The sequence below is a fragment of the Ranitomeya variabilis genome, chromosome 5, assembly GCF_051348905.1.
Source record: "Ranitomeya variabilis isolate aRanVar5 chromosome 5, aRanVar5.hap1, whole genome shotgun sequence".
Lineage (NCBI taxonomy): Eukaryota > Metazoa > Chordata > Amphibia > Anura > Dendrobatidae > Ranitomeya > Ranitomeya variabilis.
In genome coordinates this window covers 511,666,349-511,693,496 of record NC_135236.1, presented here as the reverse complement: position 1 = coordinate 511,693,496, position 27,148 = coordinate 511,666,349, and the positions used below count along the sequence as shown (strand labels likewise).

Sequence of the window (27,148 nt, the reverse complement as noted above, 5' to 3'; positions counted from 1 at the left end):
CCTCCTCAGTGTTGCCATTTGGTACTTGGATATGTACTCCATCCGGGGTACAAAAGATAGTACAATTGAGCTTACATAGCAGGTCCCGTCCCAGAAGGCTTATCGGGGCATCTGCTGACAAGAGGAAAGAATGCTCTGTTGTTATTGGACCTATGGTCACAGGTGCAGGATCTGAAATGGAAAGAAAGTTAGGTCTTCCGGTAACTCCTACTGTTTTCAGCTTTTCCCCTGTTTTTGGGAGAAAAGTATCATTTATCAGGGAGACAGATGCACCTGTATCAACAAGAAAGGGAATGTTAGTTCCTGCAACGTCACAGTGCAGTACAGGTTCTTTGGCTGGAACAGGAGACCTGTGTAAAGACATTAAAGGGGTAATGTCACACATAACATCACTATCATCTAGTCAATCCTGCTTATTCTCTGTCTGCACTTGTTGTCTTTTTGGTTTCTTGCAATACCTTGCAATGTGACCTTTACCATTACAGTTATAACATTTGAAATCTCTGTTCCTTCCATCACCATCCTTACCTGCATCGCTCTTAGATTTATTTAAAGACCACTTAGTAGCTGCAATTTGCAATTGCATTAATTTTTCTTCTTTCTTTTTCTGAGCACCTTCAAGATTTCTCTCGTGATGATATAGATCATCTACTACAGCTGCAATTTGTGTGTTTTTCCAATGGGGCATCTTTGTAGTTAACCTGGTTTTTAGTACTGGCCGTAGCCCTTCAACAAAGGCTTGTATCAATATAACAGCCACCTCCGGTACAGTAAACAAGTCCTTATCTGCACTTTGATCTTTAACAAGTTGACTAAACCGGTGATGGTATTCTCTTATGGACTCATTAAGTCCTTGTTGGATATTAGCTATTGCATTCCAATCAGGGGTCTGTTTAAAAGTGAGAAAGTAGTTGTTTCGTACTCTTGCCCATTGATCTGCTACATCATCAATATTAAATGTAGGAGCAGGACCAGCATAGCTGGTATCCTTTAGAAGTTCAACTACCTCTGCAGGAGTGAATACAGTATGCAGAACTTGTAATATATCTTGGCCATACATTTGATGAGTATGAAAAAGCTTATCCAATACTTCCCATGATTTTCTAGGGTTCTTTTTATATGCCCCAACTTGCTTACTAATCTCAAACAAATCTGTACAGGAATAGGGCTTTCTCATTTTCCAGGATTGGTTACCTGGACCTGTCATCTCCTGTAAAGGATATAATTGTGCCTGAGATACTGTGGGAAGGGTAGTATTCCGTCTACCAATGGGCATTATATTATCAGTACTAATGTTGGTATAATTCTTATCCATTAAGGCCACTTTCTCAGCATGCTGCTGCACATCCTGATGAGGGTAAATGTTGCTGGCTCTAGCCTGTGCAACACCAATTTCTTCTTGTTTCATTACAGGGGGACTAAATTTTACAGTTTCAACTTCTGAGATGGGTTGGACGCCTGATTGTGCAGTAGCTCCTACTTGTGAGGTGATAGGAGCAAACGGGGTTGCACGTGCTCGATCCAATATACTCTGAGCTATGCAGGCTAGCATCATGTCATCCTCACAATCCATCATATTCATTAATCTAGGTTTGTTAGCAGAATATGACGGTGGGGCATTTGGCAAAGGGGGAGTAATGGGTGCAGGATGAACAGTAGGGGTACCCACTGATGCAGCTCTTTCTAGCCAGGCACAATACATTGCATTCTCAGCCCCAGTTTTACAGTGTTTTGAGATTGTTTTTAACAAAGGAACATCTAATGTACCTTCAACTGGTAAATCAGGTAACACGGCCCTCCATCTATTCCATATGGTGTAAGCAGGCTGTCCATAGGTATCAATCATATAAATCATCGGACTCCCTTCTGAAAATTGTACACATTTAGTTTCCTTCTGTGGGGTTTCAGTAGGTTTTGCACAACTACTACTGATATTTCCCATAGTATTTTAATCTCGTGGAGTCACCGCACCAGGAAACAAATGTGGGTCTCGTCAGACCAGCTATATTAGCTAACAATGTTCAGTCTTAAAGATATGAAAGATACTTATATGGTTATTCAAGATGAACTTAAAACTTACAGTACCCTTAATTTATACTTGTAACAGAACAAATAACTTTAAAGATACCAAGTATATTATCTTATCTTAATACATATATACTCTTTATATGCCTTATATGCACACTTATAACACACTTATAACTTTACACTAATTAAAATTAATCACTTGGGAGAGTGGACATAAATATTAAACATAAAAGGTACCTCAGGCGACACCAGACAGGATCAAGCAATTATCAGCAGGCAAAGTGGATGACCACATAAAACAGGAGAATCTCACCTGCTGCGCGCTTTTAGCAGCGATCCACTTTTCCGCCTGAGCCTTGCCTTGAAGATCCCCGTGTGATGCTCGCTGAGTCCCGGGTTTCGGCACCAAATGATAGGGAATAACTTCTCAATCTCCCAAGGATGACGTCACAACCTTTGTAAGGGTTAAAGGATTTATTGTAGCCACAAGAGCTCTGATCTAGATTAGAACAGAACTCCTTCCATTGTCTCGAGGTACAACTCTTATAGTAATTTCATAGGTGGGAGTACAGGTATGGGGAACATAGGAGAATCATGAAACAACCAATCATTGTACAGAACAAACAATTAACAACCAATCATATTACAACAGGGTATTTTAAGTTAAAGGTAAAAGATACAGTGACAAGTTGTTTTTGATGTTCAAGGTTGATACCCTCGACCATACTAACCTAAGGTCAGCGTGACCAGGGCACATAGCTTTCTGTAAATACCACAGTAGCTTCTGTCAACATTGTATCTTTGCTTAGTGATTACTGATAGATTGAGGACATGATTTTACTAACTATAATCTATGTTTTATTCTGCTTAAAAGAACATTTAAAGGGACATGGGAAAGGGTTTAAATTAATTAATTTCCTCATCAGGGACAACGCCCCGACATGGGTCCGAAATGCATTTGGTAAGTATTGCACTGCAGTGTGAAGCAGCAGAGACCTTGGCCGTGCTCACTCAACTGTGTGTGATGAAAGAAACTCTCTGGAGTTTCTCTTATCACACACAGTTGTGTGAGCACGGCCAAAAGTCCTTTTTCTGACCATTTTTTTTTAACAGTATCCAAAGTCAAAACACATTGGCGTTCGATGAAGGACCGCTTCAACAAGGACCTGCGTCAAGAGAGCCGTGTTCCCAGTGGTTCAGGAGCAAGGATCAGACGATACAAATACCATCGAGTTCTGGCATTTTTAAGACCGGTCCTTGCCCAGAGAACGTAAGTATTTATCACGTGCATCAGGTTGTATTGTACTGCCATAATCTGTATTTTTATATTCCACAGGATTTTGCGTCTGGTAAATATTTGATATTAATTTTCTTTTTCATTTTTTCACAGCACATACAACACTACTGTTGGCCCAGGTTCTGGAGCGGTCCTTCATCCGACAGCCACGGATCCGTCCCAGCCATCCAGCAGCGCAGCAGCAAGTGGGCCTTCCACACTAACTGGAGACCAGGGAGCTGGTACATCAGGTCTTCCCCTTTCGCAGTCCTCTTCCACTGCTCCTTTTTTTTGGGCTCCTCCCGGCAGCGGCAGAGGGCTTCGGACAGGTCACTCATGCCCGAGTTTTTGCACTTGAGCTCGGTTTTACACGAAGCAATCAAGGCTTTGGGTGACTGAATGGATGTTTCACATAACCTCTTGAATGCACGTATCCAGGAGGTCAGCAAAAGCCTTGATCAAGTGAAAGCCGACCTCCAGAGGCCAGCACATCATTTTTTTAACCAAATTGAGCAGGGCATATCGGAACACCTTACTCCTGATCTCCAGCTGAGTGTCATGCAGGCCTGCAATGCTGCTAACGTGCAGGCTATGCAGCAGAGTCGGTATTTCCAGCAGACAGTGGCGGCATATCCACCTGTGCCTTCACTGTCACGATTGACCTCAATGCCGACCTCTGCTGCATCCCACTGCACGGCCACCTCAATTCCTTCCACAGCCGGACACCACTACAGCACCACCACCATGCCGAGTGCAGTTGGACATCCCACCGCCACCACCATGACATCCGCTGCTCCTGTTTGGACATCCTCCGCCACCACCACGATGCAGCAGGACCCTGGCATGGCCTTCCGTACCGCTACCACCACCACGATGCAGCAGGACCCTGGCATGGCCTTCCGTACCGCCACCACCACAATGCAGCAAGACCCTGGCATGGCCTTCCGTACCGCCACCACCATGATGCAGCAGGACCCTGGCATGGCCTTCCGTACCGTCACCACCACGATGCAGCAGAACCCTGGCATGGCCTTCCGCTCTACAAGCGCTATGGACTCTGGCATGGCTGCACGCTCTACGAGCACTATGGACTTTGGCATGGCTGCACGTTCTACGAGCACTATGGACTCTGGCATGGCTGCACGTTCTACGAGCACTATGGACTCTGGCATGGCTGCACGTTCTACGAGCACTATGGACTCTGGCATGGCTGCACGCTCTACGAGCACTATGGACTCTGGCATGGCTGCACGCTCTACGAGCACTATGGACTTTGGCATGGCTGCACGATCTACGAGCACTATGGACTCTGACACGGTGCAGCCGGACCCTGACAGGTCACCCACCACCACGCCACGCCATATGAGCCCACCAAGACCTCCCACAACCAGGCAAAGCAAAAAAAAACACACAAAAAAAAACAGAGGACTCTTAGCATTCTTCCCCCTTCACCTCCCAATGTGTCTGTAATGTCAGGTTTGTCTCACCCTTCCAGTGCGTCTCAAGCCTCTCATGTGTCAAGCCCCATCCCCGAACTTCCAGACCCTTCTAGTTTCATTGCCCCTTCTCCTGCCACCTCTGCGTCGTCCACGGTTAGCCAGGCCTCAGTGCTTCACACCCCCCGTTTACATCACTCTACCCCAAGCCGGCACAATAAATAAATTTTTGGGTTGTTAAAAAATAAAAACAATTTGATTTGCCACAATTATGTTTGGTTTATTGTGTCTTCCGCCGCCGGTAACACACACCGTGCGCCAAGAAACTTCGCCACACACTTACTTTTTGGCCCACATCATAGTAGTTATAAATAAAAAAAAGACTGCAGGTTTGTGTGTCTTTAGTATACAGATATGAGGTGGGCCCAAAAAATATTAGATGTATTATCTCCATAATCTCTTCTTGTCTGTTACTAGTGTGGCAGTCTGAAGAGAAAATGGTGGAAATACAGTGCAGACCTCTACTGAACAGGTCAGGTGTCAAAAAACTCATCAGTTATGACACATGACCTGGTGAGTAGAGAGCTGCCTTGTATAACCACCATTTTCTCTTCTTTATACATAATCTATTACACACAAATTGAGGGACAATTGTGGTCACACACTGCATATCTATGCTCACCTGCACAGGTGTCAGAAACAGTGAATTCATGAGGCTGTTATATGTGCATCATGAATTAATTATTTCTGACACCTGACTTGATGAGTATAGATCTCTTTAGTGTGACAGTCATTGTCTCTTCAGTCTGTGTCCAATGGATACAGCAGAACAGAATCAGGACGCAATGACGTCAACAAGCTTACCAATAAAGCAACATGGCTGCTATAACACTAGCAGTATGTGGCCAGTGTTTTATATCAGTATTTGTAAGCCAAAACAAGGAGTGGAACAATTAGAGGTAAATTATGATATTAACATAATAACTAGCACCTCTGCCTTTATCACCCACTCCTGGTTTTGGATTACAAAAACTGATATTAAATACAGACCAAATACTGCTAGTTTTAGGACAGCCTTGGTTTGTAGAGGAAAAACATAGGAGACACGGTCAACACAAACAAAACTAAAGTTTATTAATGAGAAATATTATTTTCATATCAGAAAATTAATGGTACAGATGTAATTACAAGAGGACATTTACACAACATCGTCCTGCCATGACACACGTCCAATATCTGAATCAAAAAAGGCAGCAAATTGGTCCCGCATGTAACCAACTGCCGCAGTTGACCGCAGCGGGTGATGCTGGAAATCGGGCACTGGGTGTGCAACTGGTTCATCCAGTTCAATGTTGGGTTGCTCCTTAGCCATTATATAATTATGCAGAACCACACAAGCTTTGACCACCTCGTCAACTGTTTCCACTTTTAGATTTATGGCTGATACAAGAATGCGCCATTTAGCTACCAGAATGCCAAAGGTACACTCTACTGTTCTTCGGGCCCTTGTCAGTCTGTAGTTAAAGATCCTTCTAGTGTGGTTCAAGTCCCGACTGGAATAGGGCTTCAGTAGGTTTTCACACATCTGAAATGCCTCATCCCCAACCATAACAAATGGCATCGGTGGACCTTGAGTGTTGGAGAGAGGTTGTGGCGGGGGAAATTTGAAATTTTTGCCATACACACGGCGGCCCATATCCGAGTTCTTGAAAGTTTGTGAATCATTGCCACGACCAAAAGCTCCAATGTCCACGGCGATGAAGCGACAGTTCGCATCAGCTATTGCCATGAGCACAACCAAAAAATATTTTTTATAGTTGAAATACTCCGATCCTGTTCTGGCAGGTTTGATAATGCGGATGTGCTTTACATCCACTGCTCCTAAACAGTTGGGGAAATCACAAACACTCCAGAATTTTTCCGCAATTTCAAGCCACATGTCGACGGTGGGTAGGGGTATAAACTCATCCCGGAGTACATTCCACAAAGCCCGGCAGGTGTCCGCAACTATTCCGGACAGGGTGGATATTCCAAGCCGGTATTGGAAGTGGAGGGATGATAAACTCTCTCCGGTTGCCAGAAATCTGTAAAACAAACCCAAGAAACATTACAATCTATTCTACTTATGGTGTGGTTACGCTAAAGAAAGAAAGGAAAATACCCCCAAAATACATCTCAGAAAACAAAATATTTGGACTGTCATTGGTTTATTTGGAACGTACCTTAATGTAACCAGCAGACGTTCCTCCGGTGGAATCGCTCTACGGAGCGGGGTGTCCTGTCGCCGTATGGCTCCTTGGACACGAGCAAGCAAATCCCGGAACGAGTCTTGCGACATCCTTTTGTATTCCTGGAATTTCTCCGGGTTGGCATTAAGCTCGGCATAGAGCGTGTGATAGGCTCCACGGCTCTCACGTAGTTCGATAATGGGGTGTCTCCAAAAACGCCTACGTTGTCTTCTTCTCCATCTTTCGTGATTTCTGTCTTGCTCCCAAGCAAAAGCACAGGCAAGAAACAGCTTGATGCTTAAATCCAGGTTGAAATAAAAGCTCTCCATGCGAAGATCCATCATGACACAGGATACAGTAGCAAACTGTTAAGATTTCAGTAGCCCTAGGGTCTATATATAGAGATTCCATAATACACGCCCTCTGTAGTCCCATTGGCGGTGTCTGGTTATCTTGATTTTTCTCTTGTGAAATTTCTCATCATGCGCACCAAAAACGCAAACGCAGAAAAAAACGCATATAAACGCGTACAAACGCAGCGTTTTCTTAACCTCATGCGATCCCGCATGCATCTAAAAAACGCCGCGTTTGTACGCGTTTATATGCTGTTTTTCCACCACTTGCGGATGCGTTTTAAACGCTGCGAATTTAAACGCTAATGTGAAACTAGCCTTAGACTGTCGATATTAGCGGGTTCTGCCTATGTAAGTCTACTGAGTATGGGGCCTTACTCTATTACTAATGTCACAAACCCTCTATAAACCTACTTACCTATCCTTTTTCTAATCTTTGACATCCATATTTGCTCCTCCTAAATTGTCCATTGCAGCTTTAGTCGGTCAGAAAATGCAGCCCAGCCAGTTGTGTCAGTCCATTAGAATGAGGAAGAAATGTGTCACCTCTTTTGTCAGATACACAAGTGTCCTCAGAAATCTTTATCAACCTGCTATGGTAGATCATGGCTGTTAACAAAATAGTCCAGATCCAGAATCAGCTAATGAGAGGAAGGTAAGTGTCCAGGATAAATGCCACCTTGTATGTGCAGGCATTTACTATGATGATACATTGCTTAGCATTAGTGCGCAGTCAGACTGCTGTATAAATCAGACCGCAATGCTCGGACTGGCCAAAGCTATATCGACCTGAGTGTGAATGCTGCATAGAAATACATGAAGCTGTTACACTCGGGTCGGGAGAGCCGCCGGCCAGTCCAAGCATTGGGGTCCGATCTCGGTCCGATTTACACTGCCGTCTGATCACGCCCTTGCCTGTAAACAAAGGGTAAAAGGGACATATTCAATTCATCTTCATATACTAAAAACCTGTAGAAAATGGTAATGTAGGATGTGTTCTCTTATTGCTGCAGTTCAGTGCTGCATGTTTTCCAGAATCAGATCCAACAGGGAAAGTATATACTCTCTCATTGTATCTCTCTATCACATGCTTAGCCGTCTTTAGTTGTTTTGTACCTTGTTATGTAATGTAGCCTTGTTTTTACATGTATAGTACCCTAGAAGTATGGGCAATGTAAAGGCGTTTTCCAGGCTCAAGAGAAATTTCTGCACTTACTCCATGTGCCCTGAAAATCCCTATTAAATAAATAAGAGTAATTTCTTCCATTTTGAATCTGATCCTGATGTGTTTAGGGAAAACTAATACACTGCATAACATTTTTTATCTAGGAAAAGGCATCTCTATTTATATTGTGTATGTCATATATAGTTATTTAGCTTTAACATACCTAATTCATTTGATTTGACAGGTGTCATATTTATAGGCTTGTAAATAATTTTTTGTAAATTAGGCTACGTTCACATTAGCGTTAAGCTAATGTGCGTCGGGTTTGCGTCGGCGACGCAGCGGCGACGCATGCGTCATGCGCCCCTATACTTAACATGGGGGACGCATGCGTTTTTTTTTGTTGCGTTGTGCGACACATGCGTCTTTTTTGCCGCAAGCGTCGGACCAAGAAAACGCAACAAGTTGCATTTTTCTTGCGTCCGATTTTCGGCAAAAACCGACGCATGCGTCGCAAAACGCAGCGTTTTTTGCGTGCGTTTTGACGCGTTTTTGCGTGCGTTGTGCGTTGCATCGCCGACGCAACGGCGCACAACGCTAGTGTGAACGTAGCCTTATATGTTTTTCCTACTTCAGTATGGGCTGAAATAATAAAATGTATTAGGTATCGAGTTACATACAGTATTTGTTGTGCTCGTGGAAATGGTATAGGACGCTTGAAAAGAAAGTCCTGTAACTATGTACAAAAAGTATCTTGTTTCATGGCGCACAGAAATAAATTTTTCTGGTTCACTCTCTGACTTCATAAAAAAGCAGATAGGATTTCTTCCAGACAAATTTTGTCTCACCAGGAGTATTTGGTGAGTTTTTAATGCTGCAGATTTTCAGAAGCATGTTTGCATCTATTAGGTGAATAAGATTACGTTTGTTTTTTCATATTGTTTTTTGGTGCATTTTAAAAAAGTTTTTATTTCATTTTTGACACTGTGTTTTTGTCTCTTGTTTGGTATGTCATGTTCTAAATAAATCTGCTTTGTTTTTGATACTGCCTGCTATTTGAGCTTTACAAAACATCATGAGTGGATCACATGTGGTTTTAGCGTGTTACCGCAGCAGAAACACACTAAAAATGCATGTGCATTTTTTACTGGTGGATTTTCCACATCCAATGCAGTTATATGGAGAAAATCTGCACATAAAACGCAGAGTGAGGCCGGCGTCACACTAGCGAGTTTTACGGACGTATGAGAGGTGCAGAAAATACGGATTGCATACGGTACAATGATTCTCTATGTCCCAGCTCCTATCTGCCGTATTTTACTGATCCGTATTATATGGTCTTGTACGGCCGTAGAAAATCGCAGCATGCTGCATTTGTCACCGTATTGCGCAAAAAAAATCGCCAATGAAAGTCTATGGGGGCGAGAAAAATACAGATTACACACGGACCAGCAGTGTGACTTGCGAGAAATACGCAGCGGTGTTCTATAGAAAAGCTGGTAATTCAATTGCCGGCTTTTTCTTTCTCTTTCACAAACCCGACATGATATGAGACATGGTTTACATACAGTAAACCATCTCATATCCCTTTTTTTTTGCATATTCCACACTACTAATGTTAGTAGTGTGTATGTGCAAAATTTGGGCGCCGTAGCTTGTAAAATAAACGGTTAAATCGCAGAAAAAATTGGCGTGGGCTCCCGCGCAATTTTCTCCGCCAGAGTGGTAAAGCCAGTGACTGAGGGCAGATATTAATAGCCTAGAGAGGGTCCATGGTTATTGGCCCCCCTGGCTAAAAACATCTGCCCCCAGCCACCCCAGAAAAGGCACATCTGGAAGATGCGCCTATTCTGGCACTTGGCCACTCTCTTCCCACTCCCGCTTTGAAAGCTGTGAAGCGGCTAAAAGAAGTGACTTGTCCATTATACTGTCGATTTCCACTGTTATATATATATATATATATATATATATATATATATATATTCTAAAAAATAAAGTGGTTGCAAAAGTCATCCCAAAGGACTACAGAAAAAGCATTACAGGAAAAACACTGTCACCGTTCCAGAAGCATTGTCTGTTTCAAAAACAATGTGGGTACACTGGCATTTAAAATACGCCATGTGCACATAACCTTTCTTATAGGTGTGGCTTTTGCAGGCTTGCAATTTAGTAAAAATCTTAACTTTGAGTCACAGTCACAGCAACCTGTGGTCAATGTGGTGCAATGTAACTATGGCACACAATGAAGCAAAATTTGCCAAGTAGCACCAGCCTGTGTGAGAGTTATTAGATTGTTATTAATAAACTTATTAAAAAAACACCTGCGTCTTAAGTCAGTAAAATAGTTAAAGGTATCTGACTTAGGCTACTTTCACACTAGCTTTGTGCACTGCACGTCGCTATGTGTCGTTTTGGAGAAAAAAACGCATCCTGCAAAAGTGCTTGCAGGATGCGTTTTTTCTCCATAGACTTTTATTAACTACGCAGTGCGACGCATTGCCACACATCGCAACTGTCGTGCGACGGTTGCGTCGTGTTGCGTCGGACCGTCGCCACCAAAAAACGTTGCTTGTAACGTTTTTTGGTGCTTCGTTCCCGTCTTTTCCGACCATGCATGCGAGGCCGGAACTCTGCCCCCGCCTCCCCGCACCTCACAATGGGGCAGCGGATGCGTTGAAAAACAGCATCCGCAGCCCCCGTTGTGCGGCGCTTCCACAGCTAGCGTCGGTGCGCCGCAACGTCGCATAGCGACGTGCAGCGCACGACGCTAGTGTGAAAGTAGCCTTAGCTATAACTTATGTTCTGTTAACATAATAAATGATACTATAGCCCCCCTCACTCCAGCACAGCCTCCTAAGGAGGTCGCTACCAGGACAGGAAGTGAAGACATTACATTCTTCAGGCATCGGACCGCTGAGGCCCGTGTTTGGCTCTGGCAATCAGGATGTGCTTCAGATTGATGATCTGTGACCAATGTATGGAAGCCCTCTGGAGCAGTTTGCTCTGGCATAAGGGGAGTTAGAGCAGGGAACTATAACGTCTATTTATTTTGTTATCACATGCACTGCATTTTTTGTTTTAGCTGTGTTTTCAAAAATGTTGTCTTACAACACGTTTAGGGTATGTGCACACGTCAGGATTTCTTCAGGATTTTTTGCAGGTTTTTTGCGGATTTCCCCAATAAAAACGCTATAATACCGCATAAAAAATGCATACATTATGCATCCTATCATTTAGAATGCATTCCGCATTTTTTGTGCAAATGTTGCTTTTTCTTCCGCAAAAAAAACGCATTCTGGAAAAAGAAGCAACATGTTCATTATTTTTGCGGATTTTTCGCGGATTTCCCATGAAATTGGAGTGTCAGGAAAAAAAACACAAATTCCGCAAAAAAACGCACAAAAATGCATAAAAAACGTGCAAAAAACGAAAAAACGCATGCGGATTTCTGGCAGAAATGTCCGGATTTTGTCAGGAAAATTTCTGCAAGAAATCCTGATGTGTGCCCATACCCTTAAGATAAAATCACAGGCATATATGCTCAGGAGATATGCTTCTGACAGTGACCACAGTACAGTATGTGCACTTGAATGTTCTGAAAGCGAGAGGCCTGCCGGCACTGGTGATGGTTTATGCAGAGTCCTGAATAATCCTTTGTTCTACAAAGTTAAAGACAAAAGAACATTTTTTATTTTTAACAACATTCATTAACCACTTGTGTTAAAAAAAAACAAAAACATAAATGCCACCACACAAAAGTGACAAAAAAAATAATTTTGAATTGGGTCCTTAGTGTATAGACTTTCTTTTATTTCACTTTAGCCCTTGAATTATCATTCAGCCACAAAGTTTCACTCCCCCCCCCCAAAAAAAACCCCCAACAATATAGATGAAAATGACCATCAAGAAAGTATCAAACGCTGAGTGTAAAACTGGATTGAAATAATCTATACTCAGGCCTGATTAATCAAGTCTGATGTTTTATACTACAGTCTTGATAAAAGGTCCAAGGAGTTAGATACAAAAAAAGTCTTATTAATTAGTTAAAGCACCATTCCAGCATTTTTTTGTTCAGCTCTGGAGTGGCACTTTAAATGTAAATCCCCTGACCCCGGTCATACACTCACCTGTTTTTCGGTGTTGCTTCAATCTCGCAACACTTCTGACTAGGCAGAATTCTGAAGCTATGCCACAAGCTCTCAATGCAATTCTATGAGAGCCAGAACGAGGCTCTCATAGACTTGTCTTGAAAAGTGACCTCCATGCAGCTCCATGAAACACTGGAGCTGTCTACAGATCACTTTTCGCCAGAGACCGTCCGGAGCGACGCTGTAAAATGATAAAGGTGGCAGGTGAGTATGAGATAGGGGGCAGGGGAATGACATTTAACCCCTTAAGCCCCTAGGGTGGTTTGCACGTTAATGACCGGGCCAATTTTTACAATTCTGACCACTCTCCCTTTATGAGGTTATAACTCTGGAACGCTTCAACGGATCCCGGTGATTCTGACTTTTTTCTCGAGACATATTGTACTTCATGATAGTGGTAAAATTTCTTTGATATTACCTGCGTTTATTTGTGAAAAACAATGGAAATTTGGAGAAAATTTTGAAAATTTCGCAAAAATTTTCCAACTTTGAATTTTTATGCCTTTAAATCACAGAGATATGTCACACAAAATACTTAATAAGTAACATTTCCCACATGTCTACTTTACATCAGCACAATTTTGGAAACAATTTTTGTTGTTAGGGAGTTATAAGTGTTAAAAGTTGCCCAGCAATTTCTCATTTTTACAACACCATTTATTTTTAGGGACCACATCACATTTGAAGTCATTTTGAGGGGTCTATATGATAGAAAATAACCAAGTGTGACACCATTCTAAAAACTGCACCCCTCAACGTGCTCAAAACCACATTCAAGAAGTTTATTAACCCTTTAGGTGTTCACAGGAATTTTTGGAATGTTTAAATAAAAATGAACATTTAATTTTTTTTCACAAAAAATTTACTTCAGCTCCAGTTGTTTTATTTTACCAAGGGTATCAGGAGAAAATGGACCCCAAAAGTTGTTGCACAATTTGTCCTGAGTACCTCGATACCCCATATGTGAAGGTAAACCACTGTTTGGGTGCATGGCAGAGCTCGGAAGGGAAGGAGAGCTATTTGACTTTTCAATGCAAAATTGGCTGGAATTGAGATGGGACACCATGTTGCGTTGGGGAGCCCCTGATGTGCCTAAACATTGAAACCCCCCACAAGTGACACCATTTTGGAAAGTAGACCCCCTAAGGAACTTATCTAGATGTGTGGTGAGCACTTTGACCCACCAAGTGCTTCACAGAAGTTTATAATGTAGAGCCGTAAAAATAAAAAATAATATTTTTCCACAAAAATGAACTTCTCGCCCCCACTTTATTTTCCCAAGGTTACCAGAAGAAATTGTACCCCAAAATTGTTGTGCAATTTGTCCTGAGTACGATGATACCCCATATGTGGGGGTAAACCACTGTTTGGGTGCATGGGAGAGCTCGGAAGGGAAGGAGCGCCATTTGACTTTTCAATGCAAAATTGGCTGGAATTGAGGTGGGACACCATGTTGCGTTGGGGAGCCCCTGATGTGCCTAAACATTGAAACCCCCCACAAGTGACACCATTTTGGAAAGTAGATGCCCTAGTGATCTTATCTAGATGTGTTGTAAGAGCTTTGAACCTCCAAGTGTTTCACTACAGTTTATAACGCAGAGCCGTGAAAATAAAAAAAATTTTTTTACACAAAACTTATTTTTTAGCCTGCAGGTGTCACGTTGCATTTGCAGCGCCCCTTATGTACCTAAACAGTAGAAACCACCCACAAGTTACCCCATATTGGAAACTAGACCCCCCAAGGAACTTATGTAGATGTGTTGTGAGAACTTTGAACCCACAAGTATTTCACTACAGTTTATAACACACGGTGAAAATAAAAAATCATTTTTGTTTCCCACAAAAATGTTTATTTAGCCCCCCAAATTTTTATTTTCCCAAGGGTAACAAGAGAAATTGGACCCCAGATGTTGTTGTCCAATTTGTCCTGAGTACGCTGATACCCCATATGTTGGGGTAAACCCCTGTTTGGGCGCACGGGAGAGCTCGGAAGGGAAGGAGCACTGTTTTACTTTTTCAACGCAGAATTGGCTGGAATTGAGATCGGACGCCATGTCGCGTTTGGAGAGCTCTGATGTGCCTAAACAGTGGAAACCCCCAATTCTAACTGAAACCCTAACCCAAACACACCCCTAATCCCAACCACACCCCCAACCCTAACCACACCCCTAGCTCCAACACACCCCTAACCCTAATCCCAACCATAACCCTAACCACACCCCTAACCCTAACACACAATTTTTTTTATTTTTCCCTAACTAAGGGAGTGATGAAAGGGGGCTTGATTTACTTTTATAGCGGGTTTTTTAGCGGATTATTATGATTGGCAGCTGTCACACACTAAAAGATGCTTTTTACCACATTTTGAGAGCTATAATTTTTCCATATTTTGGTCCACAGAGTCATGTGAGGTATTGTTTTTTGCGGGACGAGTTGACGTTTTTATTGGTAACATTTTCGGGCATGTGACATTTTTTGATCGCTTTTTATTCCGATTTTTGTGAGGCAGTATGACCAAAAACCAGCTATTCATGAATATCTTTTGGGGGAGGTGTTTATACCGGTCCCCGTTTGGTAAAATGGATAAAGCAGTTTTATTCTTCGGGTCAGTACGATTACAGTGATACCTCATTTATATCATTTTTTTATGTTTTGGCGCTTTTATACGATAAAAACTATTTTATAGAAAAAATTATTTTTGCATCGCTTTATTCTGAGGACTATAACTTTTTTATTTTTTGCTGCTGACGCTGTATGGCGGCTTGTTTTTTGCGGGACAAGATGACGTTTTCAGCGGTACCATGGTTATTTATATCTGTCTTTTTGATCGCATGCTATTCCACTTTTTGTTCGGCGGTATGATAATAAAGCGTTGTTTTTTGCCACTTTTTTTTTTTACAGTGTTCACTGAAGGGGTTAACTAGTGGGACAGTTGTATAGGTCGGGTTGTTACGGACACGGCGATACTAAATATGTGTACTTTTATTGTTTTTTTTTTTATTTAGATAAAGGAATGTATTTATGGGTACAATATTTTTTTTTTCTTTATTTAGGAATTATTATTATTATTTTTTTTTAAACACATCTAAATATTATTTTTTTTTACTTTATAACATTGCCCCAGGGGGGGACATCATGTTATTATAAGGTCAGATCGCTGATCTGACACTTTGCATTGCACTATGTCAGATCAGCGATCTGACGTGCACTCCAGGAGGCTTCTCGGCGCCTGCTCTGAGCAGGCGCTGGGTAAGCCACCTCCCTGCAGGACCCGGATGCAGCCCCGTGGCTATTTTGGATCCGGGGCCTGCAGGGAGGAGACGCTCGGTACAAGGTGAGCACATCGCCTTGTGCCGAGGGTCTCAGGGAAGCCTGAAGGGAGCTCCCTCCCTGCGCGATGCTTCCCTATGCCCCCTGAATGCTGCGATCATGTTTGATAGCAGTGTGCCGGGGGTTAATGTGGCGGGGGCAGCTACGATAGTCAGCTGACATTCGGCCGCGCTCCCCCCGTGAGCATGGCCGATCGCTGTGATATTCTATCCCGTCCCTGGGAATTAAGTCCCAGGTCACCTTGACGGGATAGTACGTCATATGGAATTAAGCGGTTAAAGCACCACTCCAGCGGTGCAACAAAACACCCCACTGGAGTGGTGCTTTAATGATTTTGGTTCATCTTTCAGATGTCGAGATGTGTCAGCATGAGAAGCTTATTCCAGCCAGGGACTGTAATACATATGTCATATTTTACACCACTTTTGGAGTATTAATTTTAATAAATACGATGGCTGTGCTCAGCCATGCCCCCTCCATGTCAAGCTTTGCCAGCTTTAGGCTATGTGCAGCTGTTTTCCATGTGTTGTACAGTACCATGTAAACGTATGGAAAACAAAATCCGCAGTGCACATGCTGCGGAAAAAAAAGCATCGAAACGCAGCAGTGTTTTTCCCGCATGTCAATTCTTTGTGCGGATTCCGCAGCGGTTTACACCTGCTCCACAATAGGAATCCGCAGGTGTAAAACCGCAGGTGGAATCCGCATAAAAAACGCACAAAAAACGCAGTAAGTAATCCGCAGTGCGGTTTACCTGCGGATTGTGCAAAAACAGTGTGGAAAAATCCGCACACCAATGCGCAACGTGTGTACATAGCCTTAGATGTTGGCAAAGCTGAGATAAAAACACGAAAAGTCACAAATTCTTTTTGCAGTTGCTCAAAAATGTTGCAATGTCCTCAGGACGTCACGTGTGTCCCAGGAGAGCCAATGCTGTCATCGCTGGAACGTTACCAGAGGTGAGAATAATCTGCTGTTATTTTATAAGGGGGAATATAATATTTGAGAGGGGGTTGTCTGAATAGTGGACAACTTTAACTCCTTCTCTACATTGGACATATTGTTATGTCCTATTTTGGATATATCGTTATGTTCTGGCAATTGTGTGGGCTCAGGAGTGGTGCCTGCAGGGTCCCTGCTGGGAGCTCAGCTTATATGATAGCTGAGACCCGGCTGTCCTAGCTTGGATCGGTACTTGCACTGCCCTCCCAGCTATTAAACCCTCTAACTGCCACAATCAATATCGATTGCGGCACCCCCATGACATCATCGCGGTGTTATCGCAGGGGCCCAATGCTTGCCATGACAGCAGGATATAAAATGATGACCTCCTGACCTCAATCACCTATGTTGGACTGTTAGCCAACAGCATGATCTAACGGGTGTTCTGTCTGTGCAGCACTTACAGGTATAATGCAATACAATGCTGGTGCTTTATACGATAAGATACTACGATATGATACACTTTATTGATCCCGAGGGAAATTCTGGTATTATAGCAGCGTTACAAACAGCATTTCAAACATTACAACATTGTAACAAACAGGCAATCCCCACATGTATTCAAGCTGTCTAGCAGCCGCAAATCATGAAGCTGCGTCAACAAACTAAATCCCGAAGCACGCCGAAATACTCGGAGACCACCCGAGCGTGCTCAGAGAAACTCAAGTAACGAGCATACTCGCTCATCACTAATTAAGAGGTGTAGTTTGTTAAATAGGATCACCTATGTGGGGATTATGCTGTTTTGGTATCTCAGGGGCTCTTCCAGTGGGTCATAGTACCCGCAAACCATAACAGTAATATGTGCACTATAAAATGGCGCTCCTTCCCTTCTGAGCTTTTCACTGTGCTTGAAACGTAGTTCCCTCTTACATGTAAGTATTGGCGCACTCAGGATAAAATGTTCAACAAACTATGAGGTCCATATTTTCATATTAGCCCTTACAAAAATTAAAAACTCATGGCTAAAACAACATTTTAGTGGTAAAAATGTAATTCTTCATTATTCATCTCCCAATGGTATAACATTCTGGGAGGCATATGTGGTGTCAACATGCTCACTGCACCCCTATATGAATTCATAAGTGTAGTTCGTAAAATAAGGTCAGAAATGGAGGGTTCCGCTGCTCTTGTACCTCAGGAGCTCTTCCAATGTGTCATAACACCCTCAAACCATTCTAGCAAAATCTGTACTCCAATATGGCGCTTCAATTTGCACTGTTTTTCAAAAATAGTTTTCAACCACTGGCGTACTCAGGAGAACTTGCATAACAAATTGTACCATTCATTTTATCTTATCCCGTTTGAAAATTAAAAACTTGAGACCAAAGCAAAATTTTAGTGGTACTTTTCAATTTACACTACCCCATGTTATACAATTCTTTGAGTCACCTGAAGGTTAAAAATGCCCACTACACCCCTAGATCAATTCCTCAAGAGACGTAGCTTCCAAAAATGGGGTCACTTGTGGGGGTTTCTGCTGTTTTGACATGTCATGTCCGGGACTCTTCAAATGTGACATGGTATCCGCAATCTATTCTAGCCACAATTGTGCTCCAGAATTCAATTGTTGCTCCTTCCCTTCTAAGCCCTGCCTTGAGCCCAAGCAATAGGTTTCCACCACATATGGGGTACTCAGGAGAAATTGCACAACAAATTGTATCGTCCATTTTCTCCTGTCACCCTTATAAAAGGGAAAAATCTGGTGATAAAGCAACATTTTTGCTGGAGACATGTATTTTTTCATTTTGACGGCGCAATGTTATAAAATTCTGTGAAGGACCTGGTGGTTTCAAGGTGCTCACTACACTACTTGGTAAGTTCCTTGAGGGGTGGAGTTTCCAAAATGGGGTCACTTGCATGGCCCATAAGGGGCTCTGCAAATGCGACATGACATCCGCTATCTATTCCAGCTACATTTGCGCTCCTAAAGTCAAATGATGAAGTAAAACATTTGGGGCTAAATCAACATTTTGGTGGGAAAAAATAAAAATTTTCATTTTTTCCTTCCACGTTGTTTTGATTCCTGTAAAGGATTAATAAACTTCTTGAATGTGGTTTTGATCACTTTCAGGGGTGCCATTTTTAAAATGGTGTCACTTTTGGGTATTTTCTGTTGCGTAGTCCCCTCAAACTCACTTCAAATGTGATGTGGTCCTTAAAAATATTGGTTTTGTAAATTTTGTTGGAAAAATGAGAAACTGTTGATAAACTTTTAACTCGGTGACAAAAAAATTACCATATGTTTCAAAAATGGTGAAGATGTAAAGTAGGTAGTAGTAGGAACTGTGGTAAGTGTAATTTATTAACTATTTTGCGTGACACAATTCTCTGGATTAAGGGCATAACAATTAAAAGTTTTAATATTGCGAAGTTTAAAAATTTATGGGCAAATTTTTTATATTTTCATAAATAAATACGAAATAAAGTATATCGGCTAAAATTTACCACTAACAGGAAGTACAATATGTCATGAGAAAACAATCTCAGAATCAGTGGGATCCATTGAAGTGTTCCAGAGTTATTGCCACATAAAGGGAAAATGACCAGAATTGTACAATTTGACCTGGTTAGGAAGGTGAAAACAGGCTTGGGGTGAATTCTCAGATGTTTTATGCTAGGGTGAGATGGCCGTATATGGTTTCGGACTCCTATCATAGTTTGATCAGAGTGTCCGCATACTGTCATCCGATTTTGTCGGATGAGAGAATTCTAACACAGGTGAGGAGAAAGAAGAAAGGGAACAAAATTTCTCCATCTTTTCTATTGTGTCAGTGTGTGGAAATTGGACTGCACTCTAATGTTATTGATGATTTCCACGGACTCATTGACTTGCATAGCCCAATGTGATCTGATTATCAGATCAATCTCAGACATGCTGTGACTTTTTTCTTGGACCGGCTTGGATTGGTCCGCAAATGTTCATTTGCATGCGCCGTTTTGAAGAATCTGGTGGTATTTGTAGCCATTATTTTACAAAGAAAAAAAAGAAATCTGACTTCAAAATGATGAATCGGAGCCTTGACCCACTAAAATGCTGCAACATTTGGCTAAACTTTATGCCATGCATTAAATCATTCCAGTGGTGGTGGAATCTGAGGGGATTGAAGGACATTCATACAAAATTTAGATGACAATTTACTAGCAGAAAACAAGTGGAAACCCCAAACCTTGCCAATAGTGATCCTTAAAAAAAACGCACCGAAAAACTGAATAGTCTCAGAGTTAGGCTACGTTCACACGATCAGGATTTCCATCCTTTTTTTTTCCTGCCCGTTTTTGGAAAACGGCAGCTAAATTCCGCAGTGAATTTGAGCTGCGTTTTCTGATCCTTATTCTTCAGCGTTTTCCACTGCGGGTTTCCAATAGCAGTTTCCTATTGGAGCTGCTGGAAAACCGGTGCGGAATCCGCTGAAAGAATTGACATGCTACTTCTTTTTTCCGCTGGAAAATCCGCGCGGATTTTCCAGCGGAAAAACGGATCGTTAGCACAGCGGTTTTGGTTTTCCATTGGGTTACATTGTACTGTAACCAACATGGAAAACTGATCCGGATCCGCAGCTGAAAATCCGCTACGGATCCGGATCAAAATCCGGATCGTGTGAACGTAGCCTTATGGCTTGATCTCTCTTTCTGGCTGATCATATACATGATATACTATAGCCTACTGTCTGACAGACATAGTGCAATGTACGTCTGAAGAGTAAGTACACTGCTCCAATCACCTCCATGTTGTATTAGGATGAGCTGATTTATACCGGGGAAACCCTTGACTCCGGCAGTGATGTGGACATGGTCAGTCTCTCAGGTTACATAACTGCAGGCAGCTGATCAGGGCTGTCCCCTCCCTCAGCACAGGAATGGCAGCTGCAGCACCCTGCTCACTATGCCAGGGAGGCAGTCCCTGCTGCACGGATCTGCTGCTATGGCATCGGGTTTATCATTAACCGCCGTGGACAGCTGGGGTAAGGCCGGCATTGCTCAGCCCTCTGCAGGCAGCTGGATGGAGGTAAGGCGCTGTGTGCACGCTGCCCGTAGTCTGCTGTCATAGCTGGGAGCCAGTGCTGAGTCATGGAGAACAGGTGCACTGCGCCTTCTCACCTGATCGCTGGGCTTGTAAGGCATAGCCATGACATAGATGGAGTCTAAAGATTAGTGACAGAGCTGACATTGATTACTGCAGTAATGTAGGAGCAGTGTGGTCACCAGTACAGAATGTCTGTGTAGCCAGCAAACCTGTCCGGCAGGATCGGAGCAAGGAATGTGTGTGTGTGTTATGCATTCCCCAGGTCAGAGAACAGGTGGGGAGCACTGACAGCATGGCGATGTAGTACTACAGACTAGAGTATTATACTCCTACCACCGACCTGACCGTGACAGCATGGCATCCTACTACTGTGTACCCATGGTAATGTACTAGAGCATTATACTCCTACCACTGACCTGACCATGACAGCATGGCATCCTACTACTGTGTACCCATGGTAATGTAGTCTTAGAGCATTATACTCCTACCACTGACCTGACCATGTCAGCATGGCATCCTACTACTGTGTACCCATGGTAATGTAGTACTAGAGACTAGAGTATTATACTCCTACCACCGACCTGACCGTGACAGCATGGCATCCTACTACTGTGTACCCATGGTAATGTAGTCTTAGAGCATTATACTCCTACCACCGACCTGACCATGTCAGCATGGCATCCTACTACTGTGTACCCATGGTAATGTAGTACTAGAGACTAGAGTATTATACTCCTACCACTGACCTGACCGTGACAGCATCGCATCCTACTACTGTGTACCCATGGCGATGTAGTACTACAGACTAGAGTATTATATTCCTACCACCGACCTGACCATGACAGCATGGCATCCTACTACTGTGTACCCATGGTAATGTAGTACTAGAGTATTATACTCCTACCACTGACCTGACCGTGACAGCATGGCATCCTACTACTGTGTACCCATGGTAATGTAGTACTACAGACTAGAGTATTATACTCCTACCACCGACCTGACCATGACAGCATGGCATCCTACTACTGTATACCCATGGTAATGTAGTATTAGAGCATTATACTCCTACCACCGACCTGACCATGTCAGCATGGCATCCTACTACTGTGTACCCATGGTAATGTAGTACTAGAGACTAGAGTATTATACTCCTACCACCGACCTGACCATGACAGCATGGCATCCTACTACTGTGTACCCATGGTAATGTAGTACTACAGACTAGAGCATTATACTCCTACCACCGACCTGACCATGTCAGCATGGCATCCTACTACTGTGTACCCATGGTAATGTAGTACTACAGACTAGAGTATTATACTCCTACCACCGACCTGACCATGACAGCATGGCATCCTACTACTGTGTACCCATGGTAATGTAGTATTAGAGCATTATACTCCTACCACCGACCTGACCATGTCAGCATGGCATCCTACTACTGTGTACCCATGGTAATGTAGTACTAGAGTATTATACTCCTACCACTGACCTGACCGTGACAGCATGGCATCCTACTACTGTGTACCCATGGTAATGTAGTACTACAGACTAGAGTATTATACTCCTACCACCGACCTGACCATGACAGCATGGCATCCTACTACTGTGTACCCATGGTAATGTAGTATTAGAGCATTATACTCCTACCACCGACCTGACCATGTCAGCATGGCATCCTACTACTGTGTACCCATGGTAATGTAGTACTAGAGACTAGAGTATTATACTCCTACCACTGACCTGACCGTGACAGCATGGCATCCTACTACTGTGTACCCATGGTAATGTAGTACTAGAGACTAGAGTATTATACTCCTACCACCGACCTGACCGTGACAGCATGGCATCCTACTACTGTGTACCCATGGTAATGTAGTACTAGAGACTAGAGTATTATACTCCTACCACCGACCTGACCGTGACAGCATCGCATCCTACTACTGTGTACCCATGGCGATGTAGTACTACAGACTAGAGTATTATACTCCTACCACCGACCTGACCATGACAGCATGGCATCCTACTACTGTGTACCCATGGTAATGTAGTATTAGAGCATTATACTCCTACCACCGACCTGACCATGTCAGCATGGCATCCTACTACTGTGTACCCATGGTAATGTAGTACTAGAGACTAGAGTATTATATTCCTACCACCGACCTGACCGTGACAGCATGGCATCCTACTACTGTGTACCCATGTTAATGTAGTACTAGAGTATTATACTCCTACCACCGACCTGACCATGACAGCATCGCATCCTACTACTGTGTACCCATGGTAATGTAGTATTAGAGACTAGAGTATTATACTCCTACCACTGACCTGACCATGACAGCATCGCATCCTACTACTGTGTACCTATGGTGATGTAGTACTAGAGTCAGAGGCGTAGCTAGGGTTTCAACTTAGGGGAGGCGAAACATCTGAGTGGGCTTCTAACCAGTTAACCCTGATTACAGTTACGGTTGCGCACTCTAATTGTGAATATAGGGGAACCTCAGAATATGACCCTACTGTCATTGAAAATAAATCTATATACAAAAACGAACATTGACTTTACCGCCATATTGTGACCATATGCAACTTTGATGGTCACAATACGCTGAGTGCCCCTATAACAATAATGCTTAAGTGCCCACTTAACATTTAAAGGGCCACTGTCACCCCCTCCAGCCGTTATAAACTAAAAGAGCCACCTTGTGCAGCAGTAATGCTGCAGTCTAACAAGGTGTCTCTTTTAGTTTTTGATTCAGTTATTCCCTCAATAAAGCGTTTTAAAATTTGCCCTAAATACCTGTCTTTAGACCTGGAGGCAGGTCCGAAGCCTCCTCTGTGAATCTCCCAACGGCCGTCACTCTTCTCTTCAGGGGCGATGGTCGCCGCCCCCTTCGCGCTGTTTCTTCTTAAATCCGGCGCCTGCGCTGTGCGTGCCTGCCTGGGGCAGGCGCAGTCTTCATTGTCCATCATAGGTCAGATGCAGGGTGCCTGACTGCGCCTGTGCGGGCAGTGCGGCCACCCTGTTGCTGAATCCCCGCCCCGCACTGTGTTATTCATTATGCACAGTGCGGGGCTGGGGTTCCTGGGCATGCGCACTGCGCTGTTCAGACGCTCCCCCAGTCCCCCGCCTTCCAGCGTTGCCGTAATATACAGGTTTCCTTGCCAGCGTTTGGAATGAAGCAGCCGCAAATAACGCTGGAAGGCGGGGGAGCTGGGGGGAGCGTCTGAGCTGGGGGAGCGTCTGAACAGCGCAGTGCGCATGCCCAGGAACCCCAGCCCCGCACTGTGCATAATGAATAACACAGTGCGGGGCGGGGATTCAGCAACAGGGTGGCCGCACTGCCCGCACAGGCGCAGTCAGGCACCCGGCATCTGAGCTATGAAGGACAATGAAGACTGCGCCTGCACCAGGCAGGCACGCACAGCGCAGGCGCTGGATTTAAGAAACAGCGCTCAGGGGGCGGCGACCATCGCCCCTGAAGAGAAGAGTGACGGCCGTTGGGAGATTCACCGAGGAGGCTTCGGACCGCCTCCAGGTCTACAGACAGGTATTTAGGGCAAATTTTAAAACGCTTTATTGAGGGAATAACTGAATCAAAAACTAAAAAAGCCACCTTGTTAGACTGCAGCATTACTGCTGCACAAGGTGGCTCTTTTAGTTTATAACGGCTGGAGGGGGTGACAGTGGCCCTTTAATAATGTCCCCTAAGTTCCCCCATGTACTGCTCCATTATACACAGTATTGGTGTATAGCTCCCCTATACACAGTCTAAAGCCCCCACAGCTCCCCTATACACAGTATGATCCCACTGCTCCCCCATAGATAGTATGAGCCCAATGCTCCCCTATAATAGTATAGTATAATGCTGACAGAACTCTGCTATAGAAAGTATAATGCCCCCCAGAGCTCCCCTATATACAGTGTAATGGGACAACAGCTCCCATATGCACAATATGCCTTCACAGTTCCCTATACACAGTATGATGGGCCCGCAGCTCCCGTCAAACAGTATGATGTCCCCCACAGCTCCCTTATACACAGTATGATGAGCCCGCAGCTCCCTTATACACAGTATGATGGGCCCGCAGCTCCCTTATACACAGTATGATGGGCCCACAGTTCCCTTATACACAGTATGATGGCTCGCAGCTCCCCTTATACACAGTATGATGGGCCCGCAGCTCCCTTATACACAGTATGATGGGCCCGCAGCTCCCTTATACACAGTATCATGGACCCGCAGCTCCGTTATACACAGTATGATGGGCCCGGAGCTCCCTTATACACAGTGTGATGGACTCACAGCTCCCTTATACACAGTGTGATGGACTCACAGCTCCCTTATACACAGTATGATGGGCCCGCAGCTCCCTTATACACAGTATGATGGGCCCGCAGCTCCCTTATACACAGTATGATGGGCCCGCAGCTCCCTTATACACAGTATGATGGGCCCGCAGCTCCCTTATACACAGTATGATGGGCCCGCAGCTCCCTTATACACAGTATGATGGGCCCGCAGCTCCCTTATACACAGTATGATGGGCCCGCAGCTCCCTTATACACAGTATGATGGGCCCGCAGCTCCCTTATACACAGTATGATGGGCCCGCAGCTCCCTTATACACAGTATGATGGGCCCGCAGCTCCCTTATACACAGTATGATGGGCCCGCAGCTCCCTTATACACAGTATGATGGGCCCGCAGCTCCCTTATACACAGTATGATGGGCCCGCAGCTCCCTTATACACAGTATGATGGGCCCGCAGCTCCCTTATACACAGTATGATGGGCCCGCAGCTCCCTTATACACAGTATGATGGGCCCGCAGCTCCCTTATACACAGTATGATGGGCCCGCAGCTCCCTTATACACAGTATGATGGGCCCGCAGCTCCCTTATACACAGTATCATGGGCCCGCAGCTCCCTTATACATAGTATGATTGGCTCGCAGCTCAAACCCCCCCCCCCCTCATCTCCAGTCTCCCCAGACAGCAAATGTTACATGGAGTACATATAATATCATAACAAAACATTATAATATTCAGCCCCCAGTGCCCTGTCTCCCCTCTCCCACTTCAGCCCCAATACCCCCATAAACTCACATCCACCCCCTCAGTGCCCTGTCCCATCTTCTGCCCTCACAACCCCCAAATGGTCTTACATTCACCTCCCAGTACCCTGTCTCCCCTCCCCCACAATACCCCCATGGTCTCACATTCACCCCCCAGTACCCTGTCTCCCCTCCCCCACAATACCCCCATGGTCTCACATTCACCCCCCAGTACCCTGTCTCCCCTCCCCCACAATACCCCCATGGTCTCACATTCACCCCCCAGTACCCTGTCTCCCCTCCCCCACAATACCCCCATGGTCTCACATTCACCCCCCAGTACCCTGTCTCCCCTCCCCCACAATACCCCCATGGTCTCACATTCACCCCCCAGTACCCTGTCTCCCCTCCCCCACAATACCCCCATGGTATCACATTCACCCCCCAGTACCCTGTCTCCCCTCCCCCACAATACCCCCATGGTCTCACATTCACCCCCCAGTACCCTGTCTCCCCTCCCCCACAATACCCCCATGGTATCACATTCACCCCCCAGTGCCCTGTCCCCCCTCACTCACTTTCCGCCCCCACAATACCCCAACGGTCTCAGTGACATACCTAAATATAATAAACCTAATCAGTTCCATCCCCACTGAAATGCAGGGTGGGCACTAGGACCCAGCGTGCCTGAGCCAATCCCAGCGTGCACAGAGTGAGGAAAAACTGCAGCCGGGAAAAGCTTCATGATCAGGTCAGACGGGCGAAACCATTCACTGCAGGGGGGAGACTCTGCAGCTGCCACTGTGCTTGCAGCCAGCCTGCAGCTTGTCAGACGGGAGCAGACATTATACTGTTCTGCTCCTATGCTGTGTTCTGCCTCCTCACAGAAGTGGCCCTGGCTCCCAGTGGGCCCCTTCATGTGACAGGGCCCGGGGCGATGGCCCCCTCTGCCCCCCCAGTAGCTACGCTACTGACTAGAGTATTATACTCCTACCACTGACCTGACCATGACAGCATCGCACCCTACTACTGTGTACCCATGGTAATGTAGTACTAGAGACTAGAGTATTATACTCCTACCACTGACCTGACC

General features: G+C 44.5%; 1 protein-coding gene across 5 annotated transcripts in view; it reads left to right on the top strand.

Annotated features, from left to right (window-relative positions):
- The first annotated feature begins 7,825 nt into the window (after positions 1-7,825).
- ARHGEF37 (Rho guanine nucleotide exchange factor 37) overlaps positions 7,826-27,148 on the top strand; it is a 172,807-nt gene continuing 153,484 nt past the window's right edge. For 2 of the 5 annotated variants that reach the window (XM_077265752.1, XM_077265754.1), the window contains exon 1: positions 20,803-20,975. Coding sequence is in view for 1 of the 5 variants with exons in the window: in XM_077265751.1 (XP_077121866.1) it covers positions 7,927-7,976 (50 nt within the window). In the remaining 4 variants the exon portion in view is untranslated. Of the gene's footprint in view, positions 7,977-12,770; positions 12,839-20,782; positions 20,976-27,148 lie in introns of those variants that run through there. The other 3 variants (XM_077265751.1, XM_077265756.1, XM_077265757.1) reach the window with 3 other exon arrangements.